This window comes from Symphalangus syndactylus, chromosome 2, assembly GCF_028878055.3.
Source record: "Symphalangus syndactylus isolate Jambi chromosome 2, NHGRI_mSymSyn1-v2.1_pri, whole genome shotgun sequence".
Classification (NCBI taxonomy): domain Eukaryota; kingdom Metazoa; phylum Chordata; class Mammalia; order Primates; family Hylobatidae; genus Symphalangus; species Symphalangus syndactylus.
In genome coordinates this window covers 114,443,347-114,464,431 of record NC_072424.2, presented here as the reverse complement: position 1 = coordinate 114,464,431, position 21,085 = coordinate 114,443,347, and the positions used below count along the sequence as shown (strand labels likewise).

At 41.8% G+C, this 21,085-nt stretch overlaps 1 protein-coding gene across 6 annotated transcripts in view; it reads left to right on the top strand.

The window, feature by feature from the left end:
• The window catches only part of MAP3K5 (mitogen-activated protein kinase kinase kinase 5), a 241,144-nt gene that overhangs the window by 183,008 nt on the left and 37,051 nt on the right, over nt 1-21,085 (top strand). For all 6 annotated transcript variants that reach the window (XM_063622337.1, XM_055264868.2, XM_063622338.1 and 3 more), the window contains 6 exons: nt 1,816-1,943; nt 3,155-3,291; nt 5,021-5,126; nt 11,042-11,199; nt 14,693-14,870; nt 15,631-15,651. In XM_063622337.1, coding sequence (XP_063478407.1) covers nt 1,816-1,943; nt 3,155-3,291; nt 5,021-5,126; nt 11,042-11,199; nt 14,693-14,870; nt 15,631-15,651 — 728 coding nt within the window. The remainder of the gene's footprint in view (nt 1-1,815; nt 1,944-3,154; nt 3,292-5,020; nt 5,127-11,041; nt 11,200-14,692; nt 14,871-15,630; nt 15,652-21,085) is intronic.

Genomic DNA, 21,085 nt, shown 5'->3' with positions numbered 1-21,085 from the left:
AATACCTGCCCTTCATAGTTCCTAAAGCAATTCTAAAGAAAAAAAGAATAATCGATCTAAAATACAAGTCTTTTGTTATTGTTATTGCTGTTGGCTGCTTTCTGGAAATATTACACAGACAATAAAAATTAAATTAAATGAATTTAAATGTTTATAAACTAATTGCTTTAGCTAAAGCACTTACTACTCTAAAAAGCTTATTGAAAATAACATTATTCAATATTAACCAATGGATTTGTCAGTGTAAGATCTAAGGATTTCCTACATGTAGGACTGAAGCAAGTGTGAGACACCAGGTTTGCACTAATGTGAATTATTAGTGTATTTCACACCTGTAGCCTCCATTCTAGAAGATATGTATGTATTCAATTTAGATTATATATAGATCTAGATCTCGAGGAATTGCTTTGAGTCTGTATTTATTGCTACATAAATTTGCTACAATATTTAGCTTCTTAAGTAAAATTTGAGGCTACTGATTTGGACTGAGCTCCTGCACTAGGCTCCAACAGAGCAGCCTGTGGAACCATGCTAGGGTTCCACATCACCAAACCAAAACTAAGCAGTTTACTTGTAAGATCTGACCTTCCGAAAAATCAGGAGAGAGATGATAGCCAAATCCTCAAACAGGCCAGTTTTCAAAAAACAAAAATAAAACAGAGTCACGGGGACTGATCAAAAGGTACCCAGCCAACCTGAGCTGGCATGAAAAGAAGTCCCCTCTGCTTTAACCCCTGCAAGGGAAGTAACCTGAACTAAGCTAATGTTAACCACTTGGTTTTTGCTCTGTGTTGTTTTTGTTCCTGCTCAAGCTACCTTAGGAAAGAAAACCCACTGTTTTGCGACGCCCAGCGGACCTCCTATTTTGATTGGATACTGCCTGGCTCATGAATCATGAATAAAAGCCAATTTGATTTTTAAAACTCAATTTGCTGAAATTATGTTGTTTGGCAAGCAGTACAATAATTACATTAGGGCTACATTAAATTCAGGTTGGTTAAGAGTCTATAAAGCTTTACAGTACTTCCAATAATCATCAAAAGTGTTGTTCTGCTCCAGAAATATAAAATAACTTTCATAATTTGAATCAGCAACATATATCAAGTACATAAATTTGAAGTCACACTTTCATTGTGGAGGCTTCATGAGGATTAGGTAAAAATCATGATATAATAGAATTAGTGGATACAGTAAGGTGAAGATTTTGACGCAAGGGGCTCAAAGAGATTTGACATATGAGTGGTTTTATGTTTGCTATTGAAGAATTGACGGGCCTTTCAGGAAGTTCTGGAATGTACATTATGCAAGTTTTGTCTTCCTGGGCAAGAGTCTCCTGATTAATAGTAAATTGTAATAGTAAAGTTTTATAGTCAATAATAAAGTTGTGTTGATGAGGCCAGTGGAATAGAAAGTCATGTTAATATGTTAATATGGAGAGTAAACTGTGAGGACGATTTCCATTCAACTGGGTTTGAATCTTAGCTCTGTCACTTACTAGCTTTGGGATCTTGAGCAAGTCAGTCATCCTCTCTGTGAATCAGTTTCCTTATCTGTAAAATGGGCATACCAATACTACCTTCTCATGGAAATGAATTAGTGTATACAACTGGCTTAGTACCTGACACATTTCCCTTCAGATCCTACCACACCTTCAACCTTATAGAATTTACCTTAGGAGAAATAAAGTCCTTAAATCGTTGTTTTGGTTTTACATATGGACATATATTTGGCTGACATTTTCCATTTGTATTGTTTAAATTTATACAGTAAAGTCTGGCTACATAATTAACTCATTGACAATTGCATGTCTTTTAGATACTCTCAGCCCCTGCATGAAGAAATAGCATTGCATAAGCACCTGAAGCACAAAAATATTGTCCAGTATCTGGGCTCTTTCAGTGAGAATGGTTTCATTAAAATCTTCATGGAGCAGGTCCCTGGAGGTAAGAGATATTTCTTTCTTTAAAAAGTGTGAATTTTTAGAGCCTCAAAGGGGAGTAAAATTGAATGGGATTTACCAGAGTACAGGTCTTAATCTGTCTAAACTGAAAGAAAAATTGGACATGTGACATTACCCGCAGTTTGTTAGGAGATGTCAACCATAAATGATGAGATTTAGAAAATATCCTAATGTATAGAGTTTATTCCAGTGCAAAGCTTGAGGATAGCCACCCAGGAAACACAGACTCCAAAAGAATGGGCCAGTGTTCCAAAGTGAGGAAGTTCATGTTTCACTTATATAGGCTGAAGACTAACAGGGTGGCAACATCTTCTACACAAAGTCATTACATTTAAGTGGTTACAGCTTGCTGTACTCCAAGGCAGATTATTTCAGTGTTCCATAAGGAGGGGTAATGGTCTCAAGGGATCTTTTCTTTGGCACCATTTAGTCTTCCCCAATCATTTACAGGACAAAAATGCAGAAGAGATTTAGCCTATAATGGCAGAATCAGAAGTTACAACTGAATGCTACATGACTCAGGCCACAAAGTCACATTCCTTAAATAATAAGAAGGCTTAAATAATTTAAAGTTCTAGAAACTTTACATTTGAATTATGTAATTTCACAGAGACAATACATAAATATGGGAACCATTTCAGTATCTATCATCATGACTTGAATTAAAGTTAGCAATTGACATTGGCCTTTTACTTAGACATATTTGATTACAAGCATCTTTAGAGTAGGGATATTTGCAAATTCATGTTTGAGCCCAATATCCAGTATAGCTCCTGGGCCACTGTGAAGAACCAGTGACTGTTAGCTTAAATTACTGTTACATGGCCAGGCACAGTGGCTCACGCCTGTAATCCCAGCACTTTGGGAGGCTGAGGCAGGCGGATCGCTAGGTCAGGAGATCGAGACCATCCTGGCTAACACGGTGAAACCCCGTCTCTACTAAAAATACAAAAAAATTAGCTGGGCGTCGTGGCGGGCACCTGTAGTCCCAGCTACTTGGGAGGCTGAGGCAGGAGAATGGCGTGAACCCAGAGGCAGAGCTTGCAGTGAGCTGAGATCGCGCCACTGTGCTCCAGCCTGGGCAACAGAGTGAGACTTCATCTCAAGAAAAAAAAAATTACTGTTACATTATTAATACACTTTAAAGAGCTCATTTGAATGAGGATTTATTTACTATTTATCCCTACTTTACAGGAAGTCTTTCTGCTCTCCTTCGTTCCAAATGGGGTCCATTAAAAGACAATGAGCAAACAATTGGCTTTTATACAAAGCAAATACTGGAAGGATTAAAATATCTCCATGACAATCAGATAGTTCACCGCGACATAAAGGTAAGGTACACCAGCATTCATTTTCATGAGTTCTTTCTTTGCTGGGTTATGATTTTACTTGCAAAAGTCATATTGTGTTATGGGTATTAATTTAGAATGGTGAATAAGTAAATCTTAGAAACAGCAGAAATATAAAATATCATTCACCCCTGAATCAGTTATTTATGTTCATGTCTTAACGCTTCTGCTCAAGGAACAAACTGCTTAACTGCGTTCAGCCAACAAGATTGTGCTCCCCACTACACAATGTTTCCTAGGAGCTCTGTGGTGTGGGATGCAGCTGTCTAAACAGGAGATGGCCCCTGGTCCTGAGGAGCTTATAGGCTGGTTGATCTTTGTATCCTTGCCCATAGTAGCTACTCAGTAAATACTTACTGAATCAATGGATGAATGGTTAGAAGAAAAAAAATTTCTCTTTTCTCACACGTATCACATATTCATTGACTTAACTATAATTATAAGGTATAGATTCTCTAAAATAAGCTAAAATAATAACTTTACATTCTCTTTTTAAAAAGAAAATTCAGAACTAATACATTTTTTACAAAGTCTGGACTATTGAAAATAAGTTAATATTACTACCCTAAAATCGACCAAAAAGCCCATTTATCTGACATGTCCCTACATATTCCACGAAAAGAAGTAAAGAAACATAGAAAAGAAAGTAAAGTAACTGGAAAGTTATGACAATCATAATTTAATTATACGTACATCATTATATATCTGTAAATAGCAACAAGCTCTAACCAATTAGGAATCATATTTGATCTTGTGATCTGAGTAGATTATGAAGAACTTATAACCACCCAATGAGTTCATGTTGCCCACTGACCAGATAGAGCTGATTGCTCAAGATGTAAGAATTGCAACTGAGAAAGAGTTTAATACACATAGAGATGGCCAAACAAGATACTGGATTTTATAATTATTCGAATCAGCTTCTCCAAAAATTTAGAGGCTAGGGTTTTTCAAAGATAGTTTGGTGGGCAGGGGGCTAGGGTCTGGGTCGTTGGGGATGCAATTATAGGGGTGTGGAAGATGGTTCTTGTGTGTTGAGTCCACTTCTGGGTGGGGGCCACAGGACTGGTTGAGTCCAGAGTCACAGGTCTGGGTGATGCCATCTGATAGTCAGAAATGGAGAAGCCTGTAAAGACATCTCAAAAGGCCGGTCTTCGGTTCTACAATAGTGATGTCAATTATAGGAACAATTGGGGAAGCTGCAAATCTTATGACCCCCAGGAAATGGGCTGATAATCATTTGACTGTGCCTACATCTTAGCGGACTTTAGGCCCCTCTCATCCTCCTAACCTGGTGGCCTTTCATTAGTTTTACAAAGATGGTTTAGTTTTGGGGAAGGGCTATTATCAACTAAACTACAAATTAAATTTCTCCAAGTGAGCTTGGTCTACACCCTGGAATGACCAAGGGCAGTTTGGAAATTTAAGGCAAGATGGTTGTGGTTAGATCAGATCTCTTTTACTGTCATAATTTTCTCACTGTTATAATTTTTGCAAAGGCGGTTGGTTTCAAACTGATAATATGTAAACAAAAAATAGTGTCAAGAATGCACTATTGAGATAAACTATTAATGAAGAATACAGAATTAATGTCGTTGGTAGCTGTAAGGACACCTTTTTTTTTTTTTTTTTTTTTGAATTGGACTTACCAAGTCAACAGACAGTATCTGAAGAAAGATAACATTCGTGATTAAAGTCCTCTGTTCTCTAGGGTGACAATGTGTTGATTAATACCTACAGTGGTGTTCTCAAGATCTCTGACTTCGGGACATCAAAGAGGCTTGCTGGCATAAACCCCTGTACTGAAACTTTTACTGGTATGTTTTTGCAATGACGATACAGATCTTATGTAATTAAAGAAATAATTGCGGAGTTTGAGCACAATGTGAGAGAGAAATTCAGTTGGTGTTCTCACACACAGTAATGTTGGTATCTTTTTTCTTTCTTTTCTTTCTTTCTTTCTCTCTTTCTTTCTTTCTTTCTTTCTTTCTTTCTTTCTTTCTTTCTTTCTTTCTTCTTTTTTTTTGAGATAGGGTCTCGCCCTGTCACCTAGGCTGGAATGCAGTGGCGTGATCACCTGTCACTGCAGCCTCAAACTCCCAGGCTCAAGCAATCCTCCCACCTCAGCCTCTTGAGTAGCTGGGACTACAGGCATGCACCACCACGCCCAGCTGATTTTTTTGTATTTTTGATGGAGACAAGGTTTCACCATGTTGCCCAGGCTGGTCTCAAACTCCTGGGCTCAAGCGATATACCTGTGCCCTCCAAAAGTGTTGGGATTACAGGTGTGAGACACTGCGCCTGGCCAATGTTGGTATCTTTTGATGCTCGCTGAAAAATGCGTTACAGAATTTGATTTGGCCCTTTTCTCTTCCTGTATTTATATGACTTGCTTAGTCTCCTGCTTAATGCCACTGAAGATTTTTTTTTTTTTTAATTCTCAACTTGTTACTTGTTTTTCTTTTAATGTAATTACTTCTTTCCTGGTTGGCCTACAATAACTCTAGCAAGATTTTTTTTTTATTATTAAACATTTCCTTGGCCCAACCTCTCTGTGATTCTTACTCATACCCTAATCACTTCCCATTTGGAGGATGAATTCCCTCTTTTACTGTTTACTCTCTGTGGTTGACTCCCATACTCCACAACATAAATAACCGTAGGATTTCAATTCAGAGGAGGAAGTGACTCACGGACTCAGAAGAAGGGAGGGAGAGAGCTTTCCTGAGAAATTAGGCAATGCGGCCACTGAGCGGCCTCTGGTGCAAAGTACTGGGAGGGTGGAGACCAAGTGATTTCCAAAAAGGTAACAGTAGCCAAGAGGAAGCTCAGACTCAAGAGATTCATGACTGCCCAACAGTTATAGGGAGGGTGTGTGAGATTTCAAACCTGATCTCCACTTAGTTCTTAATCACTCCATCATGCTGACTCTCATGAAGTGGTGAGTTCTTCTTACAGAGAGAAATGTAGCAGGAAAAAAAAAGGGTGGGGGGAAGGGAAGAGAAAAAGATCATGCATAATCTCTGGTCTAATATGAAGCAACATGGCCCCATCTCAATTCTGTGAGGTAGGTGGGAGTACCTCTATTTTGTAGATGAGGAAATTACCTGGGAGAGAAGTGACATTGCAGTCAGAAGTCACAGCAGTGTGTACCTCATAGAACGCAGATTGGTTTTTTGTTTTTGTTTTTGTTTTTTGAGACTGGGTCTTGCTATGTTGCCCAGGCTGGTCTTGAACTCCTGGGTTTAAGCAGTCCACCCACCCCACTCTCCTAAGTATCTAGGATGTCATGCCTGGCAAAACTCAGTTTTTTTGTTTTTGTTTTTTCTTTTGAGATGGGGTCTCGCTCTGTAACCCAGGCTGAAGTACAGTGGTGTAATCTCTGCTCACTGTGACCTCCCCCACCCTGGGCTCAAGTGATTCTCCTCCCTCAGCCTCCCTAGTAGCTGGGACCATAGGCACGCACCTCCATGCCTGGCTAATTTTTTGTATTTTTGGTAGAGACAGGGTTTCACCATGTTGCCCAGGCTGGTCTCAAACTCCTGACCTCAAGTGATCCACCTGCCTTGGACTCCCAAAGTGCTGGGATTACATGTGTGAACCCCCACACCTAACCAGAACTCAGATTTTGTATCTACTGTTTGCTCTTTGCTTTTACCTTCTGGCTCTAGTCCATCTTTCTCTCTGCCTTCCTGCAGGAGAGAGAGACATTCTGTGTAAGTTTTTTCCCTAGAGCATTCAGTCAGCAATACCCCTGGCCCAGCTCCCACCTCAAGGCAATGGGTATTTTAGGGCACAGAATTAAACACATTTTGAATATATTTGTTTGAAAAAACTAAATTCTGACCTACTAATAACTTCAAATGTCTTTACATTTCTTTCCTCATACTCCTAACTTGGCAAGCGGCAGTTTCAGTGCTGTCAAGACTCAGTAACTTCTGAGAGGAAAATCCCTGGTTTCACACACTTTGTGGGACAGGATGTTAACGCAATATCTTCTGCTACTAATCTGGGGAACATCTTTTTTGTAAAATCTCCAAAGGAATTGTAGGAAAGCAGTCCTCACAGAGAGCTTTGCTTGGACCTCTTCCACTGGTGTCACGTAAGAGTGACGTGCGTCACTAACATGCATAGATCTGTCCCCAGCACTGGTCCCGAGGGCCGTGTACATCGTAGGCTTCAAACATGAACTTGGTGGTCACCAAGTCCCAGGTGCTTAGTCCCAGGTGCTCAGTCAATAAATTGGTCTGTATCACCTCTTGGTGATTTTGATGAGGGAAAAGGCAGCAGTGATCACCATTTATGGAGTGCTTACTGTATTACCTAGCTCTGCACTAAGTGCTTTACGTATGTTGTTTTATTGAAATTCATACATCAGCCTCAATCATTAGGTATCATTATCCCAGTTTGTGGTGAGAAAATGAAGGTTCAAAGAGGTTGAATAACTTGCCCAAGGTCACAAAGCTAGTTGGTAATAGAGCTGAGACTCAAGCAAGACTTAACAGGCCAAAGGGAATTAATTATCTTCTCCCAAACCTGTCCCCGGCACACTCTTCTGTCTCAGTTGGCAGCCACTCCCGACATAGTGTTATCCAGGGCGCTTCTCTTTTCTCACACTCCAACCCAGTCCATCCACGAAGGCTTCAAAACGTGTCCAACATTGGGCCGGTTCTCACCGCCTCTGCTGCTGCCACTCTCATCGCTCACCTGCATTTTCAGTGGCTTCCCCAACTGTGCTCCTGCTTCACTTTTGCCCTCTACTGTCTACTCTCAGCACTGCAGCCAGAGTGATCCCTCTGAAACATAAACCAAGTCCTATTGCTCAGAGCCCTCAGTGGCTTTCTTTTTTTTTTGTTCAGAGTAAACAAATGTCAAAACCCTTATAGTGGGGGACGAGGCTCTGACCTGATTCGGAGTCTGTTCCCTTTCAGACCCCATTTCCTACTCCTCTTCTGTTGTTTACTCAGAGCCAGAAACGTGGACCTTCCTGCATTTCCTCCATGACAACAGACAGGGTCTCGTCGCAGGGCCTTTGCACGGGCTTTTCCTCCTGCCGCTACCCCAGCTGTCTGCGTGGGTAGTTTTCTTACCTTCTTCCAGTCTCAACGCAGATGTCACCTCTGCAGTGAGACCACCCATGAACACCCTATTTACCATGGCAGCCTTCCTGCTGATCCTCTTCACTCGGGTCTATATTTTTTTGGTCATAACATGTCACTTTCTAACATGCTGTATAATTTACTTACTATGCTGATAATTTATCATCTGGCTTCTGCAGAAACATAAGCCCAGGTGTTTCTGTCTGTTTTCTCCTCTGCTGTATTCTAACTGCCTAGAACAGTGCCTGGCCCATAGTAGGCACTCAATGTGGATCTGTTAAATGAATGAATGAAATGTGACATTAGAGTTTAATTAACCACTAAGCTGTACCACCTCCCCGGGTAGTTGCAGCAGCAAAGAAATTCTACAATAGATATTTCAAAGCAAATTTTTAAAAAAACTTTAGAATGCAGATACGTGAGGTATGAGTTTTAGAGCAAATACCCTCATTGGTTTTTCTTAAGCCAATGTTCAGGTTGGCTCTCATCTTCATTATCCAGCTTCATAAATTGCTTTGTTTAAAATATTATGTGTCATGTGTTTGTGGAGTAAAAAGAGGAGCAGATAAGAACACATGACTCAACCTGTTTTTCTGGCACTTGCTCAGTGGGGGATAATTAAACACAATTGGCAGATTGTTATCTGACAAATCAAATATTGCATAATTTGTTGTTGACATTACTTGAATTGTCCAATTTACGATGTTTAAAAATTAAAAATTTCCAAATTTTGATCCGCTATAATTCCTACTTAGCTATTAGTGCAACTTAAATTCTCTCATTAATTCTATTCTAGGCCCTGAGACAACAAAAGGGGGTGGTAGGCTTCAACACATTTTCGAAAAGACCATTTGAGCTTATTTAAGTCATACAAAATTATCACTTGGGGAAAAGCTACAAATGAAAAGAAATCATACCAATTTTGTAGTAAGGGTGGGCGAGCGTCTTTGGGGAGCGTGGTTGCCTTGTCTTTGGCCAGGTGAAAGGCTTTCTGAGAGCAGACGTGCAGTTGTATGTGAGCGTGAACTACTGCTATGCAGTGATAAGGTCTGCAGGATAAACCTAGAAAGACGGCAATACGTAACAAAAATGATCACTTTTATTTTGGTAAACAATAGTCCATTTCTCACCTATGATAGTGGTTTTCAGAGGAACAGTTTGCAGGAATTTTACACAATTGTTTTCACCTAAAACCATGCATGAGGCATTCCTAAAAGGTATCATCTGTGTTTATCAAAATGTCTGTCACTTTGGTTATGAATCAGAAAATCTGAAGCAGTGCTTTTGGCAAACACCTCATGATTTGAAGTAATTCAACATGGCATCTTGGATGAGTTCTTGTTTGCTGACTATATTATTTGTATATCAGAAGCAGGGTATGTGGTGATATGTTTCTATTCATGCTCCTGACTCATTGCTAGACTTTAGGAAACCACTTTATGGGGTATTCGAAGTTCAAATCCAGCCTCTCATTTGGGTTAATGAGGTAGTTGTACTTCAGTGTTTACTTGGGGTATACTAGGCCAGAAGCAGACTAAGGGCTCATGGCTCCCTCCACTTAATTCTTTCCATTATACCACACTCTCCACCTCTCTGATTCCATGCAGGGTTAAAGCTCTTCCCTTTTTCATTTTATTCTTTTTTTTTTTGAGACAGAGTCTCACTCTGTTGCCCAGGCTGGAGTGCAGTGGCATGATCTCGGCTCACTGCAACCTCCGCCTCCTGGGTTCAAGTGATTCTTCTGCCTCAGCCTCCTGAGTAGCTGGGATTATAGGCGCCTGCCACCATGCCCGGCTAATTTTTGTATTTTTAGTAGAGACAGAGTTTCATCATGTTTGCCAGGCTGGTCTCAAACTCCTGACCTCGTGATCCGTCCACCTTGGCCTCCCAAAGTGCTGGGATTACAGGCGTGAGCCACCACACCCAGCCTTCATTTTATTCTTAGTCACTGTGTCTGATTATCTGTCTGTATGGATGGCTCATGGCCTGTCTTTGATCTCTTAAACCTGTTAGTCCATGGACCACAGACAGCAGCAGGAGTCATGTGTATTTGGATTACAGAATAGGGCACACCAGAAATTTATTTGCATTAATTTTCACAATGGCTTTCAGAATCTTTACGCTGTCATGATTAAGAAATAAGAATGAAAACAGAAGAGTTAAAGCATTCAATTTAGGAACTGAAAAATAGAGATAGAGCTAAGGAAATGGATGAATGAACTATATTCTCTTCTGGAAAAGATTAGAAGTATACATGATAACAGTCTTCATGCATTTCAAGAAATGTGTGCCGATGTTACTGTTCTCAAAAGACTAATTGTTAGAAGTTTCTAAGAGGCCCAATGAAATGATGCCTCACTTATACTCCACTGTCTAGGGAATGAGAGCATACCTATTCGTAACCAGATAATATGGGTAAAGTATCTTTATGTCACTGATGAAAAACATTATAAAAACTGCTATTTCCACTTTTATTAATAGCAGAGAAAACTGGAACTCACAAATGATATTAGGACTTGAATCATGTTTTTACAGTTGTCTCATTTCTGTTGAAAAATTCTGTTGAAAAACTGTCATTAGATACCCTTCTGTTGTATCTTTTTAAAATGGAAATGTATTTGAATTGTTTCCAGGCACCCTCCAGTATATGGCACCAGAAATAATAGATAAAGGACCAAGAGGCTACGGAAAAGCAGCAGACATCTGGTCTCTGGGCTGTACAATCATCGAAATGGCCACAGGAAAACCCCCATTTTATGAACTGGGAGAACCACAAGCAGCTATGTTCAAGGTCATACTTCATTTCTCTTAAAAACAAATGGATAAAGCTTTTTATAGCTATTGGATGTTCTGTGTGTGTGTGTCATATTCTTTTTAGATAAAGGGAGCTAAGTAAACACGAACTGAGAACACATTAAAGGTCAAGAAGATTCTCTCTCGGTTAGAGCCAGCGCTGGTGCCTCACACAGTGGACCTCTCTGTGCCTTAGTTTTCTCAGCTATAAAGTGAGATTCAATGTAACTTCCATTGACCACCTTTTAACAACGCAGTATAAATAACACATGACTATACTGAAGATGATTTAAGCCCTTTGGGAAACAGTCTGAAAATTTTCCGTGGAGGAAGGTAGAAGAACTTTTTTTTTACCCATTTAGGAATTAAATCAAAGTTAATAATTTCCTTTACTTCTCTACCATAATAGTTTGAAGGCTTCATTTTTTGAAAAAAGAGCATAATTACCATTTTAAGTAAATCAATCTTATTCTCATATACCTACTCCTCTAGCTTGTTAATTTGCCCATCAGTAGCTCCTATGGGAGGAGGAAGAAGCCCCACCTTTTGCAGTAGGAGGTATCTGATAATAGAAATAGGCTTATGAGAGCACAAGTGCCAGCATTTTGAGATCTGGGGACTGAGCATGGCTATGATCTGCCTCTTGAATCCCTGCAGTCCTCCCCTGCCAGACTGCCAGGCCAACAGGAAGTTTGAAATGGAAACATGCTTCCCAAGTAGTAAAACTCACACATCTGCTACTTTCTAAGGCAGAGGACTTAAAAAAAAAAATTATTTATTTATTTATTTATTTATTTTTTTGTGCTCCCCTGTGGGATCCAAGGCAGAGGAGTTTTTCTTTTCTTTTCTTTTCTTTTTTTTTTTTTTGTGGAGACAAGAGTCTCGATCTATCACCCAGGCTGGAGTGCAGTGGCACGATCTCGGCTCACTGCAACCTCCGTCTCCTGAGTTCAAGCAATTCTCATGCCTCAGCCTCCTGAGTAGCTGGGATTGCAGGCACACACCACCACACCCAGCTAATTTTTTTTTTTTTTTTTTTTTGAGACGGAGTCTTGCTCTGTCGCCCAGGCTGGAATGCAGTGGCGCAATCTCGGCTCACTGCAAGCTCCGCCTCCCAGGTTCACGCCATTCTCCTGCCTCAGCCTCCCTAGTAGCTGGGACTACAGGCACCTGCCACCACGCCCGGCTAATTTTTTGTATTTTTTAGTAGAGATGGGGTTTCATCGTATTAGCCAGGATGGTCTTGATCTCCTGACCTCGTGATCTGCCCCCCTCAGCCTCCCAAAGTTAATTTTTTATATTTTAGTACAGACGGGGTTTCACCATGTTGCCCAGGCTGGTCTCAAACTCCTGAGCTCAGGCCCTCCACCTGCCTTGGCCTCCCAAAGTGTTAGGATTACAGGAACGAGCCACGCGTTCGGCCCGAGAGGACTTTTGATGGTAATTATTATTCCTCTCCCTGCTGCAGACCATGTTTCTAGCCCTTATTCCATCTGTGCATAGCCTCTTATGAGGGGCCATGTGTTGTTACAGACCTTCTGCTTTTGTGCAAAGCTTGGCTTTATGCTTGAAGACAATCTGATAGGACACTGCTGGTATAAAAATGAGTAGTGTGACCAAACCTCAAAGATCAATGACAGGTGCCAAGAGAGGTGCCTTTCTTGCCGTGAGTGGATGTCTTTCTCTTCTTGGCCAGTCTTTCAGGTTTTCTCCAGTGTCTAAGAATTATCTGAAATGCTGCTTTATAATTCATGAATGCAATGATTGTTATACCATGTGTTTTTTGTCACATTAGGCCAGTCTAAGCTGTGCCCAGGAAGTTGCTATCTTAGAGAGATGACATGACACAGACTGTGGCACCAGTTTATGGTGTTTGAATCCAGGCTCCAACATGGTCAAGATATTTGAGACTTTGAGCAAATGATTTAATCTGCTTGTGCCTCAGTTTTCTCATCTATAAAATAAAGATAAAAATAGTACCTGTCGGCCAAGCGTGGTGGCTCACACCTGTAATCCCAGCACTTTGGGAGGCCGAGGCAGGCAGATCAAGACCAGCCAGGAGTTCAAGACCAGCCTGGCCAACATGGTGAAACCTCGTCTCTACTAAAAAAAAAAAAAAAAAAAAAAAACATTAGGGGGGCACAGGGGTAGGCACCTGTAATCCCAGCTACTTGGGAGGCTGAGGCAGGAGAATCACTTGAACTGGGGAGGTGGAGGTTGCATTGAGTCTAGATGGCACCACTGCACTCCAACCTGGGCAACAAAATGAGACTCCATCTTTAAAAAAAAAAAAAAAAACCTGTATAATAAGAGCTTTTTGAGAAGTGTATGAGGTAAAATGTACCAAGCACTTAGAAATGTGTCTGACACATAGTATAGGCTATATAATTCTTACAAATAATTATATATTGTTTATATTACAATGAATTTACATAAGCTATATAAGAACAAAAGGATTTCCTTTGAAAGTTTGCTCTGTACTAAAAAATGAAAATACCATTAATTTTTTTTAGAATAGTGGTAATAAGTAAATTCTAATTGTTATAAAAATATTGTTTGTTTAATTTTAAAGTACTTCTAAATATCTCTTTTAATGTAGGTGATTTGAGACAGGGAAGATATTCACCAATCATGTAATAGGGAAAAGAACATAGGCTTTAATCCAAACAATTCAGGTTCAAATCCCAGATCTTCCTTTTCTTAGCCATGTTACCTCATCCTTTCTAAGACTTATTTTCCTCATTGGTGTAACAAGGAAAATATTTAATCCACTGGGTTGTTGGCAGGATTTGATGAGATTCATAAGTGGAAAAACCCCAGCACAATGCCCAGCACTTAGCTATTGTGAGCTACTCAGTGTTCTCAGCTCAGTGGCTGAGCATGGTGGCTCATGGCTGTAATCCCAGCACTCTGGGAGGCCGAGGTGGGTGGATTGCTTGAGCCCAGGAGTTTGGACCAGCCTGTGCAACATGGCAAAACCCCGTCTCTACAAAAAGTACAAAAAATTAGCCACACATGGTGGCATAAGCCTGTAGTCCGAGCTACCTCAGGAGGCTGAGGTGAAAGGATCACTTGAGCCTGCGAGGTCGAGACTGCAGTGAGCTGAGACTGCACCATTCTGCACTCCAGCCTGGGTGACAGAGTGAGATCCTGTCTCAAAAAAAAAAAAAAAGAAAAATAAAGATCCTTTTTGTGTGCCAGTGTACCAATATGTTCTAAAGCTTTGAAGGACCAAATTATTACTCCGTAGTGCTGTCTACTGTCTTCAACTAATTATTCTGCCTGTGCCATTGGTAAAGGTACCAAGGCACTCTGTCAATCTTCTATAACCTGCAGCAAACACATCTTACCTCCGTTTGAGAAAAGCCATAAGTTTGTGTTGTATGATAAAGGATTTTGTTGCATTGGGGGATCAAGTTATGGAAGCTGGCGTTCAGGTGGTGAGGTGTTCACGCAGGAGACACATTGCACTTTTTATATTTATGTCTTAGGTGGGAATGTTTAAAGTCCACCCTGAGATCCCAGAGTCCATGTCTGCAGAGGCCAAGGCATTCATACTGAAATGTTTTGAACCAGACCCTGACAAGAGAGCCTGTGCTAACGACTTGCTTGTTGATGAGTTTTTAAAAGTTTCAAGCAAAAAGAAAAAGACACAACCTAAGCTTTCAGGTATGTGGTTGCATTGAAGAGGATATAGTGTGAGTCCTTCAATCCTAAGCTTTTAAGAAGGAAGAATTTTCCAGAAGTAAACTAACCTGTTTACAGATATCACTGGAAATTGGTATAAATATTAGCACAATGTTCTCAGGCATTTGGTTCCAGTATCAGGGAGCTGTGTTCCATCAATTTCACAAATGCTGGGACCTCATACATAATAGTCTTCAATCACATAGTTAGTAGGTAGTAAATATGTCAGCATCTATATCACTCTAACATTGCGGATACTAAGGTTCAAGTGTAAGAGGGGTTAAATTTAGCCTTTTAGAGCTGAAACCCCAGATTACCACAAACGGGCCTACAGAGCCATTATAGAGCTGTTGAATTTCCAAGCCCTGTAGGTAATAGGTTCTTTTAAGGCAGTAGAAAATACCTATTGCCTCTTAGGGTATATACTTCTGAATAATTACACCCAAAAAAAGGAAAGAAGGAAAAAGAAAGAGAGCAAAGATTGCCAGCTATAAATAAAACAGCAGTGTAAAAATATAAGTACATTCTATTTTTGCAATAATTGTCTATAACTCAGAAAAAAAAAGTAAAAGTTCCAATTGTTCTTGGCAGTTTTTGGTGTTTATATTGGATGAGAACGGGCAGATTGAATGTTTGGAAAGGACATTGACCCCATTTCAGGCATTCACTTTTTGTTGATTTCTCAGTTTAACAACAAACCCAGCACATGCTTATTCATGGCTGTTTGCTTTTCTTTCCACAGCTCTTTCAGCTGGATCAAATGGTGAGTTTGTTTTTACTTTGCCCATTGAGCCGAGACCTGGTGTCTCCTGTGATAAACTCCAGACTTCCCATCAAGTAGCCTTATCCTCTGCTCCCGGCTTACATGGGGGCAGGGGTACTATAAGGATGTGTGCAGCTGCAAGCCTGGCTAGGCTTATTCCTTTGGAAACCCTCATCTTTCTCTTTCATGAGTGGGGATGGCTTAAATTTTTTCTCTCTAAAAGCAAGAAGGTGACTGTGTTTTTGACAGCTTCAATTTGAGTGAAGTAAATGCTTCCTTATCTAGGAGCCAGTTGCCTCCCTAATGTATTTCTTGTGGAAAATGTCAATGCCAGATACCTTCCTCTATCATCTTTAGGGTGATACATTCTATTTTTAGTGGCCAGGAGTTATTGTGCCTTTGTTTTCTAATGTTGGCTTTTGCGGATCATAACTAGGAAGGTAGAGAAAGTAGATTTGCTCTAGGAAGATCCATTAAAGCATTTCAAAGAATAGTAAAGAAATGAACATGAGGCTGGGCGCAGTGGTTCATGCCTGTAATCTCAGCACTTTGGGAGGCTGAGGTGGGTGGATTGCTTGAGCTCAGGAATTTGATACCAGCCTGGGCAATATGGTGAGACCCCATCTCTACTAAAAATACAGAAAAATAGCTGGGTGTGGTGGTGCATGCCTATGGTCCCAGCTACTCGGGAGGCTGAGGTGGGAGGATTGCTTGAGCCTGGGGTGGTGGAGGTTGCAGTGAGCCATGATTACACCACTGCACTCTAGCCTGGGTGACAGAGTGAGACCCTGTCTCAAAAAAAAAAAAAAAAAAAATGAACAGCATGGTGTTGGAGTTTCCTAAGTTGGATGAGTGGTTGATCAAACAGTTCAGGGGGCTTAATGTTCATTGTGCATGGGTTCTGCAGGCCAAGGGCAGGTTTTTGCAGGTTCCTCTGATGCCCCAAAGCCAGTCAGCCCAGAGTAGAGGCCTGTTAATTGGGGTTTCCTGGGTACAGCCTCTCTACTTTTTCTTCTTCCATTTCTTCCATTCTGAGAATCTGGGGAAACTCAGAAGAGGAAAGGCACACCCTTGTACCTCTTTTCTCCACAGACAGCCTGGGCTCTGGAAGGCAGCCTTGCATTGTCACAAAGTCGGCCCTGCAGCGCTTGGCAACCTTCTGACCAGCCTGCTTCTGGTGTCCTAAAATGGGCACTGACTTCAGAATTACACAGAAGTGGGTTCTGATCCCACTGACCCACTTTCTAAATATGGGACATGCATATTTCTTCTGTCATTCTGTGCTGGTAACATTATCTACTTCACAGATTTGGTTCTGAGAATAAAATAAAATAATATCCTAAAAGAGCCTTGGAGCTGTGCCTGGAAGTTTAATCCATGATTGTTTTATCCCTTCCACATGGCTTGGTTTTTGTTCGCAGGAAATAGTTTCCCATCACACACATGCATTTAACTTCTGTGAACTCAACTATACACACTTGGCAAGAGTGTGCACGTACGAGAGAGAGACAGAGATCATTTAAGTGGACAGTTCTACGTCTTCTCAGTGACTGTGTACCTTGGAGTGAGCGTGAGATGGAAGGTGTAAACCTGCTGAGCTCTAGTCAGTTAGGTTCCCACTGCCCTTTCGCCCTTCTTGCTCACAAGTGGACTTGGGCTTAGAAAAAAGGGCAGTCCCCAATTCCCTGCATGATTAAACTGTTCAGACCCTCAGCTAAAACAGTGTCATTACATGGATGATGAGCCTCCTCCCTCTCCTTCCTAGGAGAGCAGGACAGATGTGCTAACCAAATTAGGAGCTAAAATCCATCCCCCCCCTTTTTTTTTGAGATGGAGTCCCAGGCTGGAGTGCAGTGGTACAATCTCAGCTCACTGCAGCCTCTGCCTCCCAGGCTCAAGCGATCCTCCCACCTCACCCTCCTGAGTAGCTGGGACTGTAGGTGCCTACTACCACACCCAGCTAATTTTTGTATTTTTAGTAAAGACGGGGTTTTGCCATGTTGGCCAGGCTGGTCTGGAACTCCTGACCTCAAGTGATCTACCACCTCGGCCTCCCAAAATGCTGGGATTACATGTGCCACCATGCCTTGCCTAAAATCCCATTGGATTGTTCCCAGGTATTATAGGAAATGGCATGCCTCATGTTAATTGAAACAATGATCTATTAGCTGGTCTTACTCTCCTTCTAGGTGAGTAGAAGATACAGGCCTCTTCCTTTCCCAGGTACTTTCTGTAGGCCATATATGTGTTTCTTTCCAGAGCACAGGCCCCCCTCTCAAGGTTCTCCACCTCCCATAACTGCACTTGGCTTCCCCTCAAGAGGGGAGTAAGAGGGTGGTGACGATGAGACCCCCTTCCCCTTTAGAGAGAGACATGACTTGTCTCATCCTGACTCCTCTCCCCTGGCCACACACAGACCCAGAGATTTAAGTAATTCACGTTAGCTTAAATATTAATTGTGCAGTTATGGTGTGCACAGGAAATGTGCTAGGCCCTGAATGTATAAGGATGATAAAGACAGAGTTCCTGATTTTAAAGAGCCATTGACCTTATAGGAGAAAAACACTGGAAAAAATCATCTCCATCATAGTATAGTTTAGTCTGTGCAGAGGAGTCAAAAGGGAGAGACAGTGACTGAAGTCAGTCTGAGAATGCCGTTTCAAGGCAGACTCTCCAGTGAGGTGCACCTGATGAGTAAGGACAAATATGAACTTAACTGGTGGATGGGGAGTGGAGATCCAGGTGAGGCGACTCCTCGCATGAGTTAATGCCAGGATGTGTGAAACTGTACTGTATGTTAAGGGAGCCTTGCTGGCTCAGCAGCACTGGTGCTTAAAGTAAAAGGGAAGGGATGATGCTGGAGTGGGGAGCAGGCTCTGATTCCAAAGGGTTCCTTATGAAATGCTAAGGAATCAGCAAGGAGGGTTGGGGAGCCGGAGAAAATTTTTATCTGAAATAATATTATAGACCAGCACCGGACCTATGATTCTACAGTAAGAGAAACGTCATGTATCTGCCCTGTCCAATACATTAGCCACTAGTCATATGTGGCTATTAGACACTAAACATGGCTACCGTGGCTGAGGCACTGAATTTTTATTATTTAAATGTTGATATTAATAACCATATGAGGGTAGTAGCGACCATATTGGACAGTGAAGCTATTGATGGATCATTCCGATAGCTGTGTGAGGATGGTTTATTTAATAAGTTTTATTCCATAACATTTTTAACCCTCTGCTATGCACTTGGCACTAGAATGTAGGCACAAGGCACTAGGAATATAGCTGTGCCTCAGTTGGTCCCAGATCCTGCCTGCATGGATCTCTTGTGATGCTTGTTAAAAATTAGGATTCCTGGCCCTTCTCAGAATCTGGAGGTGCAAGCTGGAATTCTGTACTTTTAAGTAAACCCAGATGATTCTTGTCATCACTGCAGTGTGAGAACCACTATTCTCCACTATTGGCCAGTTGGAGACTGGAGGCAGGATGGCCAGTTGGGAGACTCTGTGTTGTGGCTAGACTTTGTTCCTAAACTGTCTAGGAGAAGGAGGACCATAAAGATCCCTCTAGTGATCATGAATAGCTGTTAGGATCTGAGGCCACCCTCACAGCAATGGAAGGGATTTAGAAAATCCCCATTTCCCCAAAGCAGGAATGTATCTAATTCCTTAAAGGTCGCACTATCTCCCTTCCGTAGATGGGAGCTCCCAGCAATCTGGAGTCCATAGAGTGGCCAGTCACCCCTCCCGACTCCAGCCTACTCCTGGCCTCTTGGTAAAGCTGTCTCTTAGGGGATATGGGGCTCACACCCCTTCCCGTCAGCCCCTGAAATAGGGCAATGAGAATCATCTCCTTAGAGACACACCTTTGACATGTCCCATCCTCAAGAGAGGTTCATTCATCCTCTTTTAGACTCTTCATGGTCAGCCCCATAGAGGAGGGCTTCTTAATACCTGGCAAGATAGCAGCAGTAAGGCTACCCATGACTGGAAATCCTGCCAGGCTCCTCTCTTGCAACCTGGGGTCCCAATCACTCACATGTATGAGCTGATGTTCAAGGAACTTGTAACCTCTGTGATATCTGGAAACTGTCACCATGCCCCCCTGGAAATAGTTATACTTGAGCTTCTTCCCATTTACAGTGACACAGAAAGGCACTATGCATTCTCACTTGCCTGGAAATCTTCATAACTTAAGAAGGTATAAATCTCAGGCGTGGATTTGATCATATTTCCACCACAAACGTATAAAGCAACCTGTCTCAGCACCACCTGTCTCGCTCTTTCCACCCCTTACAATAGAGAAAACATCCATTTTCCTACAGAAGGCCAATCCCCCACAGTTGAGTTATGGCTCGTGTGGAGCCCCCATGACTCCACCAGCTTCTGCCTCTCCCGATGAGTTCCATATACACATGCTGTAGTGTCTTCTGTCCTAAACCCGTCCTTCCCCTGATCTACAAATGGCCTCATTGGCTGACACCACCACCATTTTTTTGCCCCCTATCACAGCTTCCCATCTTGAAGTACAGTATCTCCAGATCTCCACCTCTTCCTTCCTACCCATGTAGCGTCTCCCCTTCCACGTGATCACTGGGCCTGCTCTGGCCAAGGTCTAATGAGATCTCTTTAGCCAAATCCAACAAGTGCTTTTCTCACCCTACTCAACTTCTCAATGGCTCTCGGCCTGGATGACTGTTCTCTCTTACTTTTGCCCTCTCCTGTGTGGGCTTCCATGACACCCCATTTTCTCTGTTTTCCTCCAACCTCATGGCTGCTCCTTGTCATTCTCCTTGGCTGCCTGTTCATCCCCTTCTTTTCCTCTAAATATTGGCATTCTTAAGGGCCGGGTCTATGCTGTCTTTTTATCTTTCCCCGAATTATGTCATCTTTTACTTTAAATACCATCTCCAGCCAGTAGGTTGCTGAGGTTCTATCTAGCCCAGTCTTCTGAGCTCCAGACTCATATCCAATTGCTTTTTTTTTTTTTTAGATGGAGTCTTGCTGGCGGCTGGAGTGCAGTGGCATGATCTTGGCTCACTGCAACTTCCGCCTCCTGGGTTCAAGCAATTCTCCTGCCTCAGCCTCCTGAGCCTCAGCCATCACTACAGGCACACACCACCATGTCAGGCTAATTTTTGTATTTTTAGTAGAGGCGGGGTTTCACCAGTTGTCTCGAACCCCCAACATCAGATGATCCACCTGCCTCAGCCTCCCAAAGTGCTGGGATTACAGGCGTGAGCCACCGTGCCCGGCCCCCCAATTGCCTTCTTCATTTTTCAAACTGAACTGTCAAATAACGCCTCTTATCCACTAAAAAGAACTTTCCTTTTTGGCCTGTATTATTTCTCATCTTAGTATATAAGTACTGTATGCATCCATTATGTTTCTTAGGCCAGAATTCTACTTTGGGGTCATTTTTGATTCTTCCTT